At 47.5% G+C, this 20,401-nt stretch overlaps 1 protein-coding gene across 4 annotated transcripts in view; it reads left to right on the forward strand.

Annotated features, from left to right (window-relative positions):
• The first annotated feature begins 5,959 nt into the window (after positions 1 to 5,959).
• The window catches only part of HDAC5 (histone deacetylase 5), a 124,955-nt gene continuing 110,513 nt past the window's right edge, over positions 5,960 to 20,401 (forward strand). For 2 of the 4 annotated variants that reach the window (XM_088655513.1, XM_088655514.1), the window contains exons 1-2: positions 5,966 to 6,272; positions 19,153 to 19,371. In XM_088655513.1, the coding sequence (XP_088511639.1) occupies positions 19,350 to 19,371 (22 nt within the window). In that variant the 5' untranslated portion in view covers positions 5,966 to 6,272; positions 19,153 to 19,349. Of the gene's footprint in view, positions 6,273 to 19,152; positions 19,372 to 20,401 lie in introns of all 4 variants that reach the window. The other 2 variants (XM_088655518.1, XM_088655516.1) reach the window with 2 other exon arrangements.

Genomic DNA, 20,401 nt, shown 5'->3' on the forward strand with positions numbered 1-20,401 from the left:
GAGCACCACAACCCCAGAGTCGGACACGACTGGACCTGATGGTCAGGGGCCCCTTTACCTTTACCTTACATCAAGCTATATTCTATCTTTATCACCAAATTCCGAATATAATTGTACATTGTATTAATTAACATTATTTTTTATATATTAATGACCATGTGGTGATTTTAGCCTATAAATTTTATTGCTTAAAGTCTTAACCTGTATTTTAAGGTATTTCCATAGCTCTGTTAGAGTAGGTAATGCTTTGATAATATAAATGTTTTAAGTTTTTTTGTATTAATCTAGCATATTTCCTTTTAATTGTTTAATGCTTCTGTGTACATTGTGGCAGCCTTTGGCTATGTGCAATAAAACTGACTGACTACTCCAGACCAATTCATATCGAATTTGGATGCAAAAAGAGCACTTCAAATGTCAATATACCGTAGTTCAGGCATCCCCAAACTGCGGCTCTCCAGATGTTTTGGCCTACAACTCCCATGATCCCTAGCTAAGAGGACCAGTGGTCAGGGATGATGGGAATTGTAGTCCAAAGCATCTGGAGGGCCGAAGTTTGGGGATGCCTGCCGTAGTTCCTGTGTGTTTGAATTGCCGGGTTTCTCTGCAATGTGTATGGGAGAAGCATTAGGACAGAATTAGGCCTACATCTGTAGAACCTGAAACAGGAGACCTGGCCCTTTAAAATGGATATGTGCACCATTTATGGTTTTCTCCTTGTACATTTTAATTGTTTCTCCATGCAGAACAAGACATATATGCAAAGTCTTTTCTACACACCTTTAAAATTATGAGCTCGTATTTTCCTTCTGTAACCTTTGGTACAATTCTTAGTTCACCTTGCACTGCTTCTGCTATGCTATACACTCTTTTTTCTTTTTTCTTTTTAGTAGCTGACCTCTGTATTTCTTCTTTAACACAATTCTTTTTGCCATTCTCATACCAAACTTGGTTGACGCAGAGCATGCTCACAAGCATGAAAGTAATAGATGACTTTTTAAATGGCCTGATCCGACGCAGAGTTGAGGAGTGCTAGCCCATTGATTTTCATGGGCCTTGGGTGTGCTGACCTCTGCATTGGATTGGGGTAGAGAAGAGGGAGGAGGAAAGAGTGATATTTTATTCCCTAGACAACATAATTCAGGTACAGTATTATGTAAGTGCCTGCAGAGGGCTTTATAATCTGCAATTCGTCTCTCTAGTTCTGAACTCTGTCTGACGAGTAAGTAGGTGTTTAATTTCCACACTTCACAGTAAGTCTTAACTACATGGAAAATTGAGGCTACAGTTTTTGCTACCTGTACCATCGTACTGTAAAACACGCCCATAGGTAAGCCCCTATAATGATAACTGCTTGCTTTGGGATAGCATTAACACAGGGGTGTGCCTATGTAATTCGAAATTTGTGCCTGAAAATAGGAGTCTTAGGCACTGTACATTTAAAGCGGTATTATCACACCTCCATAAACAGCCATGACTTTCCCGACAAAGAATCCTGGGAACTGTAGTTTGTTGTTAGGTTGTGATAAGACCCTCTGTCTATCCCCTTTGCACAGCTAAAATTTCTAGGGTTGTTTAATAATCAACCCCTCTTCCCTGGAAATGGGGAATTGTAGCTCTCTGAGGGGAACTGGGGAGGGGGGGGTGTCTCCAAACAATTCTCAGCAACCAACTACAGTTCCCAGGATTCTTTGGGGGTAGCCATGGCTTTTTAAAGTGGAATGATACTGCTTTAAAGGTACAGTGCAGATTGGGGGGGGGGGTTCTAACATTTGGTGACTGTATGTATTCAGTGATTTTTTTGAATGTGTTTCCAATCATTCATTTGACAAGGAAATACCTTTACTGGTTTATCTGAAGCACAGTATGTTCTAAAGATTATGATTTGCAGGGGGATGCCTTGGCTCAGTAGCTGTTTTTGGAAATTTAGATAATCTTCTGGCCCAAGCTGCTTTACAACTTGTTCCTACGTTAGTTAACTCAAAAGTGCCCCACTTCGGTAAAGTCCTGTTGAACAATGTAGGGCAGCAGCCTTCAGGTTTTAACACACCCTGGTCAGCTTCTTGTACGGTAATCTTTTAAAGCCTGTGTGAGCTATGAAAAGTTATATGTGAGAAACTGGCATACTACTGATAGATTTGCTCCCCACTCCCTCAACTGGTTTAGGGTCAGGTCAAGTGGGAGCCTTGGGTAGGGATGCGAGTATGTATGTATACATGTATACATGCAAAGCCCCGAAATTCAAAAAATTGGAGTGTCAATTTTAAAACCACATTTTTGGGTGGGTGGGAGGGTTTCGTGGACTTCTCAGGCAGTGCAATGTGCTTCCCACTAATAGAATCACAGAATTGTAGAGTTGGAAAGGACCACAAGGGTCATCTAGTCCAACCCCCTGCATTGCAGGGATCTCTTGCCCAATGTGGGACTCAAACCCATGACCCTGAGATTAAGAGTCTCATGCTCTTCTGACTGAGCATAAATTGCATGTGTGTGTAATCTCTCTCTCTCTCACACACACACACACAATCCAGCAACAATTGATTCCACAACTCTCTTTCCCTTGGCTGCTCCAGCCTATGACTCCAGTGTGGCATTAATACACAATATGACTGCAGGTATCTTTTATGCTCTTGAGCGTCCAAGTAAGGTTATGAATGTCCCCTGCCTCAAACCCTAGAGAGCTGCTAGACCATGCTGAGGTAGGTGGTCCAATGATCTGATTCAGTATACAGCAGCTTCCTGTGTTCCTACTTTCTGGTACCTGTTCCTGATAAATCACTGTCTCTCCATTTTGCCTTTTGAGAATGTCTCGTTAAAATTATGTTGAGCTGTCGGTGCTCAAGTTGCCATTCTTCATAACTTGTCTCCCTCCTTAGGACTCCTGGGTGTAAACTTGTGCATTGTCACGAAGGCCCTGTAGCACCTTTCATCTCTCGGACTAGTTGCTGGGTATATTTGAATGGGTGGTTCAACACTATACAACCACTCCCCCCCCCAATTGTATTTTTAACTATAAAAGAACAAACACTTACTTTGCGGTGGAAGTCAAGTTATGTGTGATTATGGCAGGCTGGTGTTGGTATATGCCATCCTTGTGCAAAGGCTAGGGAAAAAACCAATGGGTTCACTATTATGCCAGCCATGGGCCTGGGAACTGCCTAGCATTTTAAAATCCCAGAAATGCTACAGTGTTGACATACTGGTATTCTTCCTCTTCCTTCAAATGTATAGACTGTTTCATGGCATACGGTACCTTTACACAGTAAAAGGTAAAGGGGCCCCTGACCATCAGGTCCAGTCGTGTCCGACTCTGGGGTTGCGGCGCTCATCTCGCTCTATAGGCCGAGGGAGCCGGCGTTTGTCCGCAGACAGTTTTTCCCGGGTCATGTGGCCACCATGACAAAGCTGCTTCTGGCAAACCAGAGCAGCGCACGGAAACACCGTTTACCTTCCCACCGGAGCGGTCCCTATTTATCTACTTGCACTTTGATGTGCTTTCGAACTGCTAGGTGGGCAGGAGCTGGGACCGAGCAATGGGAGCTCACCCCGTTGCAGGGATTCGAACCGCCGACCTTCTGATCAGCAAGCCCTAGGCTCTGTGGTTTAACCCACAGCGCCAACACTGTAACACAAAAACAAGAACAGTAAAATAAGTGTAGTAGAGGGAAGTGAGGGGCAAATGGGGCTTGTCGACCTGAGAAAGTAGCTCATCTCTAACCCTAAACCTCTGCTGCCTTGTGGGACATCTTCGGGAGAAGATAAGACTAAGGAGTAAACCCTACACAAATCCAGTGTGGAGACCCTGATATGGTTGGATGGAGCAAACTACTTGCTCTACTTTCCTTTGGACCGCATCAGCAAGCCAAAGAAGGAGGGGGGGTATTGTTTCATGGGCAGCCCATATGCACCACCTAGGCTTGCACCCCAGGGAAGTCATTTTGGTGCTACTAACGCAGAGGTGCACTCCATTGACTCTTGAGACAGACAGATGCCAACATGTTCTTCTCCCGAAACAGTCCAGCAAGGCAGCAAAGGTTTAGAACCAGAGTGTTCCTTCTCCTAGATGGGCTCCCTTCCCAGGTTGATGAGCCCCACTTGCCCCTCACGCCCCTTTACACTATGTGCAGAAACCACCTTCTTGATTGTTGGATCCACTATTGGTCTTGATGGCTAAATCTGCCAGAACCTGCCTTCGCATGCAGGGGAAGTCCTTCGCTTCAACCGAAGGCTGAAGCCATTATTGGGGTGTAGTGGCTGTCGCATGCTGACAGTTTATAGGAGTCCCAGGGGAGAGCCGAGTGCCAGGTGGGGACCAAAGGTGGAGAAACTACTCCGGAAGTAGCACAATGTGTCCTCCACCAGAGGTACAACCTCTCCCATAGTACCTCATACATTAGTATTATCAGTGCTTTTTTTTAAAGGGGATAATCAAGGGTACCAAGTACCGGTGCCTTTTTTACTAGAATAAAAGCACCACCGTTGTCATTAGTACTTTATTTTTCTGTGTATAGGATGATGATTTTTGCTTTTAAAATTTAGTCAAAAATGGGGGGGGGCGTCTTATACACGGATAGGGGTTCAGGCTCTGGTGTGGGTGGCCTAGGCTCTGGTTCGGGCTCTGACTCTTGAAATATGGCAACCTAAACTCTGGCTGGTACCCACAACAGAATCTCAAAGTTGTTCTGTTTGATATTTAAAGTATTGATTTCTTAAATTTCAGGTTCAAAAAAATAGGGGGTGTCTTATACATGGGGGCATACAGTTGAAGCTCGGTTCCCGAACGCCTCCATTTTGGAATGTTTCGGCTCCCAAACGCCGAAAACCTGGAAGTAACTGCCCCCCCCAATTGACTTTGCAGCCAGCCCATTGATCCTCAGTTTTCTAACTTTTCAGAAGCCGAAAGGTCTTCCGGAACGGATTAAGTTCAAAAACTGAGTTTCCACTTACAGGTAGGTAGCCGTAGTCAAAACAAAATAAAAAAGATTCCTTCCAGTAGCATCTTAGAGACCAACTAAGTTTGTCATTGGTATGAGCTTTCGTGAAGTGTGCATGCACACAAAAGCTCATACCAATGACAAACTTAGTTGGTCTCTAAGGTGCTGGTGGGACGCGGGTGGCGCTGTGGGTTAAACCACAGAGCCTAGGGCTTGCCGATCAGAAGGTCAGCGGTTCGAATCCCCATTATGGGGTGAGCTCCCGTTGCTCTGTCCCAGCTCCTGCCCACCTAGCAGTTCAAAAGCACATCAAAGTGCAAGTAGATAAATAGGTACCACTCCGGCGGGAAGGTAAACGGCGTTTCCGTGCGCTGCTCTGGTTCGCCAGAAGCGGCGTTGTCATGCTGGCCACATGACCCGGAAGCTGTACGCCGGCTCCCTCGGCCAATAACGCGAGATGAGCGCTGCAACCCCAGAGTCGGTCACGACTGGACCTAATGGTCAGGGGTCCCTTTACCTTTAAGGTGCTACTGGAAAGAATGTTTTTATTGAGGTTCCACTGTATACAGAAAATATATGGTGGTATTATTATTGTTGTTATATTTTGTGCCCTCTTGGCTTGGCGCCCTAAATCCGGCACTGCCTCAGGTGCCCAATATAATTCGCCTGCTCTCAGATGCTGCGGAGCGGCTCCACCAGCTGAGGCGCCTCAGGCGGCAAAATGTCTTGGGCCGGTCCTGCAGCATGTCCTTCGTTTCATGTGTTGAAACTGCCGGAAGGCACGCGCTTATTATGGTCCCCACGCAGCAGCAGCAGCAGCAGCAACAGGAGGCGGCTGCTGAAGAAAGAAAAGCAGTTCTTCTTTTCCCTGTCTTATTCCTGCGGGCCCTTTAACACCAGCCGCTCCGCCCTCCCCTCCCTCCGCCCGTCCCTCCGCTGGGCCTTGCCCCTCGCGGACTTAAGCAAGCGAGGGAGAGCAAAGGCTATTTATAGAGCGGTGGGCCCGTCACGTGACGGCGAATGACGTCACCGAATGTTGTTGTTAGTGTTTGGCGGCGGCGACAGCGGCGGCGGCGGCGCACAGGGCGAGCGAAGCCAGCTGCAAAGATGGAGGAGAAGAGGAAAAGGAGGAGGTGGCTGTGGTTATGAAGGGCTGCAGTGGCCGGGACAGCCGGTTCTAGTTTCCCTTGGAGGGGTGGCGGGGTGGGAAAGAGAAAAGAGACATCCATCCGAGGGCAGGCTGGGCCCGGTAATTGCAGCTTTCCATCCTGCAGGAACATCTGCAAGGAAAAGCAGCAGCAGCAGCAGCAGCGCGCCATTTTCCCGATCTTCTTGCAGGTAAAAAGGAAGGACCAGCAGCATGAGCTTGGATGGGCTCCTCCTGGCGCCTTTCCTCCCTCCCTCCGCTCGGGGGCCCTGCAGGTTTTGCAAGGTCTGGGGAGCTGCAGTGGGGAGCCAGGCGGGAAAGGCTGTGGGGCGCTGCAAGCCGGGCTCAGCGAGGCGCTTCGGGGACTGTGTGGGGCTGCGGCTGAGGGTCTTCTTCCCGCCCCGCTGAAGTTGGGACTGAGAGGAAAGTGCCTTCAGCCAGACGGGGCGCTGATGCGCGGGGTGCTTGTGTGTGGGGAGTTGCGGGTGGCTAGCGGATCTTGGGCAAGGGAGCCATGAGAAATGTGTGTGGCACCCGGTCCAGGGTGGAGTTGGGGTGTTTTCTCGACAAGCCACTCCCGTTCCCTCTTGCTCTGTCATTGAAAAGTATGGGAGTGTGTGTGTGTGTGTGTATCTACGTGGGGGGTACAGTTATAAGCCTGCAACGATCGCAGACTTTTCAACCCTGTGTGGGATCTTTCAACAATCTCATTTTTTGTTTTTAATGTTGGAGGGTGGCCTTTCAGATGAAGGATCTGGGAGACAAGAGGTTGAAGTCTGAGGATGCAGGGTGCAGATTAATCGTGTGTGTCCGTATTCACACACACACACACGTGCCAAAAATAAATCAAATGGTGCATTTTCCCAGTGTCTTGGTGCCAGGAGTGCCGAGTTGAACAATATATTGGGGGGCTCAGGTAAGCCCCGTCCTACATAATTACACACACCATTTGAATGACAATGCCCATCAACTTTTTTTTGGGGGGGGGTCCCCTCAAATATTTTTGTTGGCTCCTATGCTTCTTGGTAGGTTTCTTTTCCTGTTTCCAGAGCCCTTTTCCTCCTGTAGGTGTGTGTGTGTGTGTGTGTGTGTGTGTGTGTTATTCTGCACTCTAAACTGCCTTATGAAGCTTAAGTTTGGTTGCCAAAGCAACAGCAAGCAAGATTTTAAAATTAAATAAAACAAACCCACCGCCCCATATTATGGCTTGATATACAAATTTAGTTAGACAACCATCCTTTGCTCTGTTTGACATTTGTGTCAGTAGCAAGGACTTGGCGATGTGGAGATCGAGTGTGCAAAGAAAAATGTTCTTATTGATGCAGTTCTGCTTGTGAGTAACCTAGAATTATTAAACTTGGTTTTGTGTGTGTGTGTGTGAGAGAGAGAGAGAAGATGTGTGAGATTTTTTTGTTAAAGAACAAATAAAAAACCCTCCATCGTAGTATTTGCTGTTTTAACAATGGATCCTTACTTGACATCATCTTGCCAAAGCTTCTATAGAGCATGGGATACGGGCTCTGGTTTCAGCTGCAGCGTGCTTGTACATTGTCAGTCAGTGAGACTTGATGAATGGGGAGCAGATAACTTCCAGAAGGGGTGCTGTGTTTTGTTGGTTGCAGCAAAAGCAGTAGTGTCTTGTGGCACCAAACAGACCTATTAGAATTTGATGGACTAGAGTGCATTTGATCAGATGTGGGAAGTGTTAAACTCACTTAGCAGGCGTGCATACGTTTATGTGTGCAGTGCATGAGAAGGGAGAGGAAGAATTGGGCCCAAATGGCAGTGAAACGCAAAAGGTTTGGTCTGTGAAAATGCCATGCCCAGCTTAAATAAGCGTTTCTAGCAGTGATAATACCGGTAGGTGATAACAGATTCAGAGTGCAGATAGTGAAGCTAGTTTCCAGAAGTTCTGCCTGCCTCCTAAGTGAAATGGAAATACTATATCTGACAGGGAGACTCTGATACTGGAGGGTGCAAGCAGAATTGTGGGGTGGCAGAGGAGTACCTCAGCCTGAAGCAGCATCCGTAGATTTGGGGGAGCTAAAAGAGTGCAGGCTCTGCAATTAGTTTCTTTTCCAAAAAAATGTTGTTATGCCCTTCTAGCCAGATTTTAAGGGTAAAAAGAGTTATTTGCAGGCTGGATATTAGATTATTGTAATGGACAAGCTGTAGGCATGACTTGCATGCACGACTTGTCCTTAGTCCACTATGCAACTGGACTTCCCTTAACCTTTAAAAAGTGACATTTGCTAGCTTTCAATCACATGGTCTTTGTGTCCATGTGATGAAAAGGTTCTGCAGACCACTTGGCACACTGCTTGCTGAACTCTTATTTAATGCCATGCCTTGGTCCAGTTATAGTTTCCCACTGTGCCTGTTCTGCTGTTTTCTAACACTTATGTATCTTAAGATTCGGGGGGGGGAGGGGGGGAGAAGCAGAGCATGGGAGAATTTATGTTGAGAAGGAACAAGCAGGAACTTGATCCCTGAGGCCAAACTCCTGCTTAGCCTTTTGCCATGTTATTCTTTCAGGTATAGGACTGTTTTGTTTGGACTGGAGCTGACAGACATGAGTTGCCTGCAGAATGTAATAGAGGGATGCATGTGACTTGCCTCAGCTCTGCACAGCTCTCGCCTTTTGTGCCTGGAACACTTGCTTGGAATCTGGTTTTAGTGGTTGAGTTATAAACCCTGCCTTGCAAAATGTGCCTCTGCAAAATTTTCACCCCGGTCCAACTGATGAGAGATCCTCTTGGGTTTGTGGGTCTTTTTGCCCTTCTCATATCCTCTTTCATGAGCCATCTGGAGTTCCTTGCTTTGCAGGCACCTTGCTCTCTCTGTCTGTGACATTCAACGATCTTGGCTATATGAGTGGCCTCTGCTGCGAATTGGTGTGTCTAGTTTGCCCTGCATTCTGTGTGTTGTGCAGTTGTGAAGAGAGTAAGCAGTTGGACAGGAAATACCTGGTTCACCGTGAACTCTCTGGGTAACCTTAGGCAAATCACTATTTTTCAACCTCGGTGGCTCTCTCTCTCTCTCTCTCTCTCTCTCTCTCTCTCTCTCTCTCTCTCTCTCTCTCTCTCTCTCTCCCCCCCCCCCCCAGCCTGACCATCTGTAATATGTGGGAAACAATACTGACTGTTACAAAGCTGTTGGACAGGATTACTCAGATAATGTGTGAAGTGCTTTGAGCCTTCAACAAGATGTACACTTGTTATTTTCCATGCCTGTGTGATCCGGTAGCCCTTTGCTTCTAGCTGCCGGTTCAAATATCAAAATCTTGCTTTTAATTGCCTTCTCAACACTCCGGAAGAACAAATGCTCAGCTCTTTTACGTCCAGAGATTAGGATGAAAGTTGCCCCAAACTAAAACTCTGGGTGAAATCGCCTACCTTTTTGCCTCCAGAGCTGTGTACATCTCTTAGGGGGAGATGTGAGCACTGACCAAGATATTTCCTACCTGCCTTCCACTATCCGGATTTGGTATATGACTTGACAGGCTCAGTTGGTAGGCAGGAGATGTTTCTGCTGCCCTTCCTATACCCCAGGGAAGGGTGATTCCCACAATCTTGGCACCTAACCGCAGAAACATCTCCACCATCCGGAGGTGCATGCCTGGGGATCATAGGATCTGCACTGTTTTCACACACTAATACCCTATCCTGTAGAATTCTATCAATTATATTTTACCTGCATAATCGGAATGAATTTCTGGAACCAAAATGCTTTTTCTGTGCAGCCTGAGCAGAAGCAGTTGCCATTAAAGAAAAGAGGTTGGAATGGGCCAATATATATGTGGACTGTCCCTGGGTCAAGCAGCTTTTCTTCTTTTAAGTTCTCAAAGCTTGTAACCTAGCTCAAGGTTGTCATCTGAACTAGCTGGATGTTAAAATGACAATCAATCGCAGTCAGTCCATCATTTGGAAAACAAGACATTGGAGCCGTCTTGCCCGCAAATGACAACTAGACATTCTGTTTTGGCGACTGTAACCTTGGTTTAAGGAACCATTTGGCACCTAGCTTATATATTGTGAGTTTCTAACACTGCTCCTGCATGGTCCATCTCTGAGCTATGGGCATTTCCCAAATTATCTGCTTTGCCAGGATCTCCCTCCTCCATTTCTTTTATTCTGATACTTGGGGGAAGAGTGAGGTGAATACTTTTGTGTAACTCGTACCACGCTACTAACTGTAAATAAATGTTAAATCCATCCAGTTTTGCCATCCAAGCTTTTTCGATCCGCTTGCTGCCTAGACTCAAACTTCCTGCTCTTAGTTCGCCCAGTGCATTGTTCAAGAACCCCTGTACTTGGGAGGCATGGCCGTGAAGGTAAGAAGATGCCCACTTAAACTCCAAGCTTTTCTCCAAGGCCCAGAAAAACAGTTTGGAGCAAAAGCCCTTTGAAGAAAGGTGAGGGGAATGCAAGATGATTCAGAAAAGCTGAAAATAAAAGACCTCACTCACTTCTTCCTGCCCCAAGACTGAAGGCTCACTTCAACAAGGACAGTAATGCAGGCTGCATCCAAGATGATGCCACCCTCAAAAGGGGCATCTTCCTTGTTGGAGAAAGAAAATGGTAACAACATATTAAGAGAAGAATTTGCAGCAGAGCAAGAAGCCATAAAGGAGCTGATTAAAAATACTTGGAAAGAACTAGTGCCTCCAATGGAAACGAAACTGACGGAATGTAAAAGGAGGTTTGACTCTTTAACAGAAACAACCGCAGTAACAAAAGAATTAAACACAATCCATGACAAAAAGATTGAACAATTACACACACACACACACACACACACACACACAACAAGCTTGAAAAGGCAGAAAATTGAAATAGAATTAATTTTGCGCCTGGCTATTGGCCACTTGTGACCAAGTGAAGATGCCATAGTGCCAGGATAGCGCCTGACGTCTACACCATCCCTAGAGGTGTGCATGCCTGGGGAATCATTGGATCTGTTTTCGCACACTAACAACACATCCTTTAGAATTCTATCAGGTATATTTTATCTGCACCATCAGAATGAATTTCAGGAACCAAGAAAGTCGTATTGAAAAATACGACAAAATGGCAACTAGGCATTCTGTTTTTGGTGACTGTAACCCTGTTTAAAGGAGCCATTTGGCACCTGGCTTATATATCGAGCGAGTTTCTAACACTGCTACAATCAAGTGGTGTAGAAATATTTTTAAATATACAGGTAAATGGAGTCGTGAAAGGGGTAGGTTTGTGACTTTGACATTGGGCTGAACTTTCAGAGATGCTTGACAGTGGCAAGAACCTCGTTGCTTTCTTAGGACCACCAAAGCCAAGTGCCACCATGGGGGTGATCTCCTGCCTTTTCCCTGCCTTGCCCTTGCCTGCTCAATAGATGTTGTGGTCACTGGCGAGCATTTGTGGCCCGTGTTTCTTGGTGTGTGTTCTGCCAAGCATGTATTGGCAGATCGGACCAATAGCATTGCTTCTGAAGCCGGTTACCGCAATACAATTAAATACAGAGCAATAGTAACCAGGAATACCCTCACCAAGGAAACCTGGCACCATCTCAATGCTTTTTTGCTTATAGTTAAAAAAAGTTCCCAACAACCTGCCAATCCTGACTGAATTGAATAGGGATCATAAGATGCAATTTCTGCTACTCCCAGCAGAGAGAAAGCTCAGATCAGATTCCGAGCCCTTGGTCCCAACTCCATTCAGATAAGTCAAGAGACAACTGAGGCATAAATCTCCACTGCTCTCACCAGGACGAACATGGGTCAGAGCTGAATCGTGAAACTCTTAATTCCCTATGGCAGAAGAAACAACTGCTGTATCGGCTAAATTAATGTAATTAGGCTGCTGCTAAAGAGGACCTCAGGGATGAGCTACATGTTCCATACATAATGGTAGCCTGGCAGTTCTTTTCTTCCCAATGAAAAGTTTTGTGGAGCAGAGGAAACTGTCTTATATCAAGTCAGGCTGTTTTTCTGTGTAGCTCAGTATTGTCTAGTACAGGGTTTCCCAAACTTGGGTCGCCAGCTGTTTTGGGACTACAACTCTCATCATCCCTAGCTAGCAGGACCTGTGGTCAGGGATGAAAAACAGTTGGAGACCCAAGTTTGGAAAACTCTGGTCTTCTCGCGCTTGCTCTCCAGGGTCTTGGGCACTTGCTACTTGGAGATGCCAGAGATTGAAACTGGGGGACTTTTGCATTCAAGCCATGTGCTCTCTGAGTTATTGTCCCTCCCTGCTTTGGGAAGGGCTGATTGAGAAGACCATGAAACATTTGAGGGAGGGAGAGACTCAACTTCTTCCTCGCCTATCCTTTCCCCCACTGAATAGACCCTTCCTCCTTCTTCTCTGCTCTCAGGGCCAAACCATTCAGCACATGGAAGATCTCTCATGTCACATCTGATTTGGCCCTCAATCACTCTCTCCTAAAGTGGTTTTTCATTAAAGGAAAACAGAAAGACCATCTGTCTTCTGTTGCATGCATTTGTGTTGTAGAGAGGGAAACAGCACTCAAGAGTGGGGAGAGTTATCCACTTCTCACCCCTTTACTTCACAACTGTTTAGCCCAGAAGGTGCGTATCCTGCCAAATTTGTAGTAATGGCTTAACATATATTCTGTTGGAAATGTATGAGGTTTGCTTGGGTGTAGAGGTTTCAGGGATGTGAATTGCATTTTCACACATGCAAGGATTAATGGAAGTCCGGGTCACTTTGGATTTCCAGTATAATTTGGTCTTGGCATGATGCGGAATTTCCCCAGCTTCCAAGTCCAAGAGGAAATCCACTAGACTCCCATCACTGTGGGAAACCAACTTTGCCTTTTGCAGGCTCTGGTCACCTCTCAAAAAGGATATTGTAGAGCTAGAGAAGTTCAGAAAAGGAAAACCAAATGATCATGGGATGGAGTGACTCTCTTTAAGAGGAAAGATTGCAGTGTTTGGGACTTTATAGTTTAGTGAAAAGGCAAGGAAGAGGTGACATCAGTTTATGAAACTATGCATGTCAAGGAGGAAAGTTTTTCTTGTTCTCTTATATCACCAGAACTTGTGGAAATCCAGTAAAGTTGAATGTCGGAGGCAGAATTGGTCAACAACTTAGATGGCTTTAAAAGAACATTAGACATATTCATAGAGGACAAGGCCACCAACGATTACCGTATTTTTCGCTCCATAAGACTCACTTTTTTCCTCCTAAAAAGCAAGGGGAAATGTCTGTGCATCTTATGGAGCGAATGTGTGGTCCCTGGAGCCGAATTGCCCAGGGGCAAAAAGCAGATCGTGCTTTTTTTTTTTTTAAAAAAAAAGAAAGAGCTAAAGGCTAACAAGAGGGAAAGAGGGGTGTTGAAAAGAAGCCACTCAACAGCTGATTGAAAGAGATCGGGGAGGGAGATAAGGGACGCTACCTCCCTTCCCACCAGCCCCCTTGCCCAGGCCTCCATTGTTGAATGTTCTGCAAAGGGAGGCTGTTTGTTTGTTTCCCCAGGAACATGTGACTGGCCGATTGGATTATCTGGCTGATTAGATTATTAGAAGCTGCAGAACTGTGAGTTGAACAGGATTTTTTCCCTTTGCAAAGTAAACTCAGCAACTTTGAGCTGATCCTTTAAAAAATGGGGCTTTTCCTCTTTGCAAAAGAAGCTGCACAACTGTGAGCTGATTCCCACCAAAACAGGGCTTTCCCCCTTTCCTCCTCTGAAAACTAAGTGCGTCTTATGGTCAGGTGCGTCTTATGGAGTGAAAAATACGGTGCTGGCCGCAGTGACTACATTCTACCTTCACTGTTCTACCTCCAGTTGCTGGGAATTGCAGGTGGACAGAGGGCTATTGGACTCATGTCTGGCTTGCAGGCTTCCCTCGGGCAAGTTATTGACCTACCAGATCAACAGTTTGTCCCTCCCTGTTCTGTTTCCATTCCCATATTCACACACACTGCCATCTCCCTCATTCTTAACAAGAAGCCAAAGCCCGTTGTTGACCCTCCTGCCTGACATTTTTATTTAGCATTTTTTGCTGAAGGTCTCCATGCTAAGGTGATCGATGCCAGGGCTGCTCAGCTTTGGAGTGCAGGTGTGGGCTCATATGCTGGAATGCTTCTCTGTTTTAAAAACTTTCTGTGGACCTGGAAAACAACTAGCATGTTGGAGAGGAAGATAAGCTAGAATAACACTGCTTGACATGCTAGTTTTCTGTGCTGAGGAGTGTTTAATCAGGCAAGAGACTTTCTGCGTTCTGAATTAGTGAAGCCCAGAGTTGGGCTTGTCATGTCCAAGGGAGAAGTGGACTTGGGTCTTCCTCCTTTCCTTTAGGGTCGCTCAAGGTTTAATTCTTAGCCCCTATTTATTTTCTCTACATGGGTTGTGAAGGCACCAGAAATCAATCTCCTCTTTCGAGTAAATTTTAACTATCAGCCTTGGAAAGGAAGCTTGGAGGGATCATTAGGAGGACAACTCTCCGTTACCTGTAGGAGAAGTGTGGCAGCTGGCAGAGCAAGGAGTAGGATGACGATTGGGTGGGAAAGACACATATAATTGGAATCCCTCATATGACTGGTAGACTATTCAAATGCACTCTTCAGTGACATGGGATCACACTTCAGAGATGAGGTTATTACTGTGCAAGGACGCCAAGTATGGGAATATGGGGGATGAGGACATTAAAGCTAGAAAGAAGACTCTTACTGAATTATTTTTCCAAGGAGATTTAGTACATTTATTGTATTTGTTGATATGCCTTTGACGTGAATTTGGCTCTGGCTTGTTTTATATTTTGATATACATGCTATGTTTTGTTACATTAGTTTTTATTCTGATATTTTGCGCCTTCTGTTAGCTACCTTGGGTTTCCCTTAGGAAGGAAAAGCAGGATATAAGCGATGAAATGAAATGAGATAAGGTGAAATCATCCAATCATATGGCTTTCAGTACCTCCATCATCATGGATGAGGAAACTGTAACAATTGGCCAGGCTGACTGGGGATGATGGGAATTGCAGTTCAGTGATGTCTAGAGCAGGGGCGTAGCCAGGATGAAAATCAGGGGGGGGGCAAGGGGCGGGGAGCAAGGGGCGGGGCCAAGGGCGGGGCCAAGGGCGGGGCCAAGGGTGGGGGCGGGGCCACATCGGAGCAGCCCGAAATCGGGCTGCTCCGACTCCCTCCTCCCCCTCCGCGATCGGAAGGGACGAGGGGGAGCCAGGATCAGCCCGAAATCGGGCTGCTCCGACTCCCTCCTCCCCCTCCACGATCGGAAGGGACGAGGGGGAGCCAGGATCAGCCCGAAATCGGGCTGCTCCGACTCCCTCCTCCCCCTCCGCGATAGGAAGGGACGAGGGGGAGCCAGGATCAGCCCGAAATCGGGCTGCTCCGACTCCCTCCTCCCCCTCCACGATCGGAAGGGACGAGGGGGAGCCAGGATCAGCCCGAAATCGGGCTGCTCCGATCCCCTCCTCCCCCTCTGCAATCGCTGGGGCAGGTGGAGGGAAAGCCCCAGAGCCGCGCAAAGCGGTTGCCTGGCTTTCCCTCCGCCCGCCCCACAGCCAGCCGGCTAGAAGGGACGTCTCCCTTCTCCCTTGCTGGCTGTGGGGCGGAGGGAGGGAAAGCCAGCCAAACGCTTCGCGCGGCTCTGGTGCTTTCCCGCCGCCCGCCCCACAGCCAGCCAGGGAGAAGGGAGACGGCACCGGGCGGGCAGTGGGGCAGGCTGGCCAGTGGCCCTGCTTCTAGGGGGGGCAATTGCCCCCTCCTGCCCCCCCTGCCTACGCCCATGGTCTAGAGCGGGATGCGGGTGGCACTGTGGTCTAAACCACTGAGCCTAGGGCTTGCTGATCAGAAGGTCAGCGGTTCGAATCCTCATGACGGGGTGAGCTCCTGTTGATCGGTCCCAGCTCCTGCCCACCTAGCAGTTTGAAAGCACGTCAAAGTACAAGTAGATAAATAGGTACCGTTCCAGTGGGAAGGTAAACGGTGTTTCTGTGTACTGCTCTGGTTCGCCAGAAGCGGCTTAGTCATGCTGGCCACATGACCCGGAAGCTGTCTGCAGACAAACACCAGCTCCCTCGGCTAGTAAACTGAGATGAGTGCGCAACCCCAGAGTCGTCCACGACTGGACCTAACGGTCAGGGGTATCTTTACCTTTACCTTTAATGTCTAGAGCAGGGGGCAGCAAACTTTTCAAGCAGGGGGCCGGTCCACTGTTCCTCAGACCTTGTGGGGGGGACTGTATTTTTTGGGGGGAAATGAACGAATTCCTATAGCCCACAAATAACCCAGAGATGCACTTTAAATAAGAGCACACATTCTAGTCATGTAAAAACATGCTGATTCCCGGACTGGATTTAGAAGGCGGTTGGGGCGGATCTGGCCCCCGGGCTTTAGTTTGCCTACCCATGGTCTAGAGCAGGCATCCCTAAACTCGGCCCTCCAGATGTTTTGACCTACAACTCCCATGATCCCTAGCTAACAGGACCAGTGGTCAGGGATGATGGGAATTGTAGTCCAAAACATCTGGAGGGCCGAAGTTTGGGGATGCATGGTCTAGAGCAGGGGTCTCCAAACTACGGCCCAGGGACAACATACGGCCCGCGAGGCTCTTTTATGCGGCTCCCGGGGACCCCGCCGCCTGCTGCCGCCGCCCGCTCTTAACGGTGCGGCTGCCCACTTCCAACCCAGAAAAGCGACGGAAATAGCTTGTGTGCATGTGCAAGCGTCATTTTCGGTGTATTTCTGGGTCGGAGGAGGCTTCTGCACATGTGCACAAGCTATTTCAGGCGCTTTCCAGGTCGGGAGTGTGCCAGAAATAGCGTTTGCGCATGGGCGTGCATGGCCGCATGCTCCCCTGCCCTCCGGCCCGCCACGCAATCGGCGCAGCGGGCATCCGGCCCGAAGCCCGGTAAGTTTGGGGACCCTTGGTCTAGAGCAGTGGTTCCCAACAGGTGGTCCGCGGACCCCCAGAGGGGTCCGCAAGATGCTATTAGAATAAAAAATATATTGAATATATTTCGTATGATAACAGATTTTTTGTTTTGGCCGCTTCCTGCATGAGCAGAGTCTAGCGCAAAACTAGAATTAGATAGAGGCACTAGTTCTGCTGTATGCCGTTAGGTGGCGCTTTACAAACACTACTGTTTTGCAAAGAGGCAGTGCGCGCATTCTAATAACGCTCACCTCCCCAAGATGCTTTGTGCGCATCGGCTGCATTTGTGTGCTACTGCGCAGGTACCCTGTCTTCTCCATTCCCCCCCCCTCCTCCCTGGTGTGCAAAACAGTAGTGTTTGTAAACAAAGCGTTGTTTTTCGCGGAAGCTACAGTTCGTGTAGTTAAAAATGGACCGTTGGTTAAAAAGTGGTTCATCTCATTAAGAACTGAAAATTAAAACTAACTGTATACTGATGGAGTACTCTGTTGTAACTGTAAAAAGACTCTTAATTTGGCTCTCCCTTTTTAACTTTAGGATTAGGAATTAATGGGGGTCCTTGTCACAATAGCGGCTCGATGAGGGGTCCTCGAGAAAATTTTGTTGGGAACCCCTGGTCTAGAGGGCCACAGGTTCTCTCCATCCTTGACACAGATGTTGCTGATAGCAAGCCACATATCCCTGACTTTACAGACTTCTTGTCCTTCACCCAGTCCTGCATCTCTGCCTTCCTGATATTTCTTCTTCATCATGATCTTGGGCTTTACATGTCCATGTGTTTTATCTATGGCAACAGATTGAATAGTCTTTAATACTGACTACAGTGTTGAAGAACTATTAATCCCCCCCCTCAGTTACTGTACATCTGTTGTCAAGGTGCAAAGTTTTCGGAGTTTGGTCTTTAAATTCTCTCCTTTTGGGGGGGGGCACTGCCCCCATATTCAGTCTGTTGCCATTTCACTGACTAACCCTGTGCAGCATTGCAGAATCCTCCCCTTGTACCTTGACTTCTGCATCCTCGCCCTTTCTAGCTTTAATGTTGCCAAGCCTCAGACCTGTGTGGTGCAAGGCAAGGCGACAAAAATTATCCACGTTCTGGAAAATGGTTGATGGCAGAGCTGTAAGCAGCAGATGGATTCATTGATTGCCCTAGGGAGTGGTCTCAGCTGATTAGTGAGTTCATGGCAGAGAGCTTAGGCGTATGCAGAGCAGATAGTCTGGAGATTACAAAGTTCACAAGGGCAGCATGTGATCAAAATGTTAATGAACTCATGGTCTGTTGGACAATTCAGGTGTGATGTTTCCTCATACTGTATGGCGGTTCCCATGGCAGGTGTAAAAAAGAGGGACATGGACTGTGGCATTGGGGCTCCACAGCAGAACAGTGGGTTACAGGTAGGTAGCCGTGTTGGTCTGCGGTAGTCAAAACAAAATTAAAAAAATTCCTTCCAGTAGCACCTTTAGAGACCAACTAAGTTTGTCATTGGTATGAGCTTTCGTGTGTGTAAGGGGGAGAAAGTACAGAGAACCTCCCCCTTGCATCAAAAGTAGCTCCTCCCCAAGCAGTGATGGAAGCGAGGGCTCTGAGGAGGCTAGTCAGGAAGTGGGGAGAGAGGGCCAGGGCTCCAGCAGCATGGGAGAGCCCCGGCTACACAGGAGGGAGGAAAGAGAGGGGGAGAAGGGGGAAAAGGAAAGCATGGAGCGTAGACCCTTTCCTCCGGTTCCGGAATTACGCAGGAGAAAGAAAGGGAGGAGATTCACTGTCCCAAGGCTCCTATGTTGGAGAAGATCACATGGGGGGGGCAGTGCCGGATTCTGCATCGGAATGAGCAGACATGTTTTACACACCTGTCTCACTGTAAATAGACTGCACTAATAAAAAACTGTTTAAGGACAAGCATGCGGAGCGTCGTTACTCTGAAGTAGTCGCAAGAACCTCTGACAGTGTGCATGTACACTTCTTCAGAGTGGGGTAGCGCCAACTTTCTTCTCCCAGCACTTCTCTGCCTGAACACACTGCTGATTGGAACAGAAATTGGCTATGTCATAGTAGGCCGATTCTATAGGCTGCTCATAATGCGAAACGGCTTGGTCTTGGCCAGCCATCTCTTGGTTACTTGGGCACCTTCTCTTCTTACTGACGTGTGGTGTTCTTTTCTTTTCTTTTTGCCCTAGGGTTCCCTAGACGGACTTCCCCATTTGCCACAAGAGATGTCCCAGCAGTGTTGGCAGGACGGCATCTGACCAGCTCTGCCGTCAGCCCCCGCCCCCTACGTGAGCGCTCTCCTGTAGGCCTAGCTCAGCTCTGTAGACAGCTGTTTCCTCCTCTTTCCTGACCTTTCGTAGAGGAGCCACTTACCAACGCAGACAACATGAACTCCAAGAATGAGTCAGGTAGGCAAGGCAAGGGGTTATGGGAGGAGTGGGGCAGTGGTGGTGGTGCTGTTCCCTTCATAGCTTTTTTTGGGGAAATATGGAATGTGCCTGCTGGGATTTTGCAATGGTGCCCTGGATGAGTGCTTGGAGTGGATGTTAAAGACATGGGGTGCCTCCACTGCCAGTATTTAGGGCTTCTTTGCTCACGTTTGAAATAAATGGAACACTTTGGCCTACTGTACCCTGCTCTTCTGCCAAAAGGGCTCCCACAGCGGCTTACAAGAAGAGGAGAGAAAGCAAACTCAGGAACCAAATTCTTGATGTTGCAAGGTTTGAAATGAGGTGGAAAGAGACTCCCCACTATTCAGACATGGATGTTGACCCGGGCCGCTGAGAAATCATCCGGTGACCCAACCTTCCTGGAAATGGGAGGAAACCTCAACCGTATGGACTACTTTGTTCCACATAACTCCTGAGGCCTTTACAAACTCCCAGTCTGCATATCCTCCATCTTGGTTCTGTTTTTTAAGAAGGGCTTCTGCACCCGTCTTTTTATGCAGTGATATTCAGCAGCAGAATGCTTCGCTGGCATTGTACAGTGGTGCCTCGCTAGACGAATTTAATTCGTTCCACGGGTCTTTTCTTATAACGAAAAATTCATCTAGCGAATCCCATAGGAATGCATTGAATTTTGGGGGGATTTTCTTTTTGCCCATAGGAACGCATTAATTGAATTTCAATGCATTCCTATGTGAATTTTTCGTAAAACGAATTCATCTAGCAAGGCAACCTCCGCTAGAAAAAACCTTTCGTTAAGCGGAATTTTCGTTAAGCAGGGCATTCGTTAAGCGAGGCACCACTGTACTGTCTGCCTTTCCACTGCAGTGAGGAGTAGCCACTGCAGTTCCTCTCTGCTTTGTCCCCAGGCTCTGAATAGTCGTCGTCCAATAGTCCTGCACAATAAGCAGGGGTGGTGCAATGATTTGGAAGGCAGAAAGGCTACTCTGTTCAACTATTTCCAACCTGGAGGACAGAAAGTTATGCTTGC

This window comes from Zootoca vivipara, chromosome 12 (assembly GCF_965207765.1).
Source record: "Zootoca vivipara chromosome 12, rZooViv2.hap1.1, whole genome shotgun sequence".
Taxonomy (NCBI): domain Eukaryota; kingdom Metazoa; phylum Chordata; class Lepidosauria; order Squamata; family Lacertidae; genus Zootoca; species Zootoca vivipara.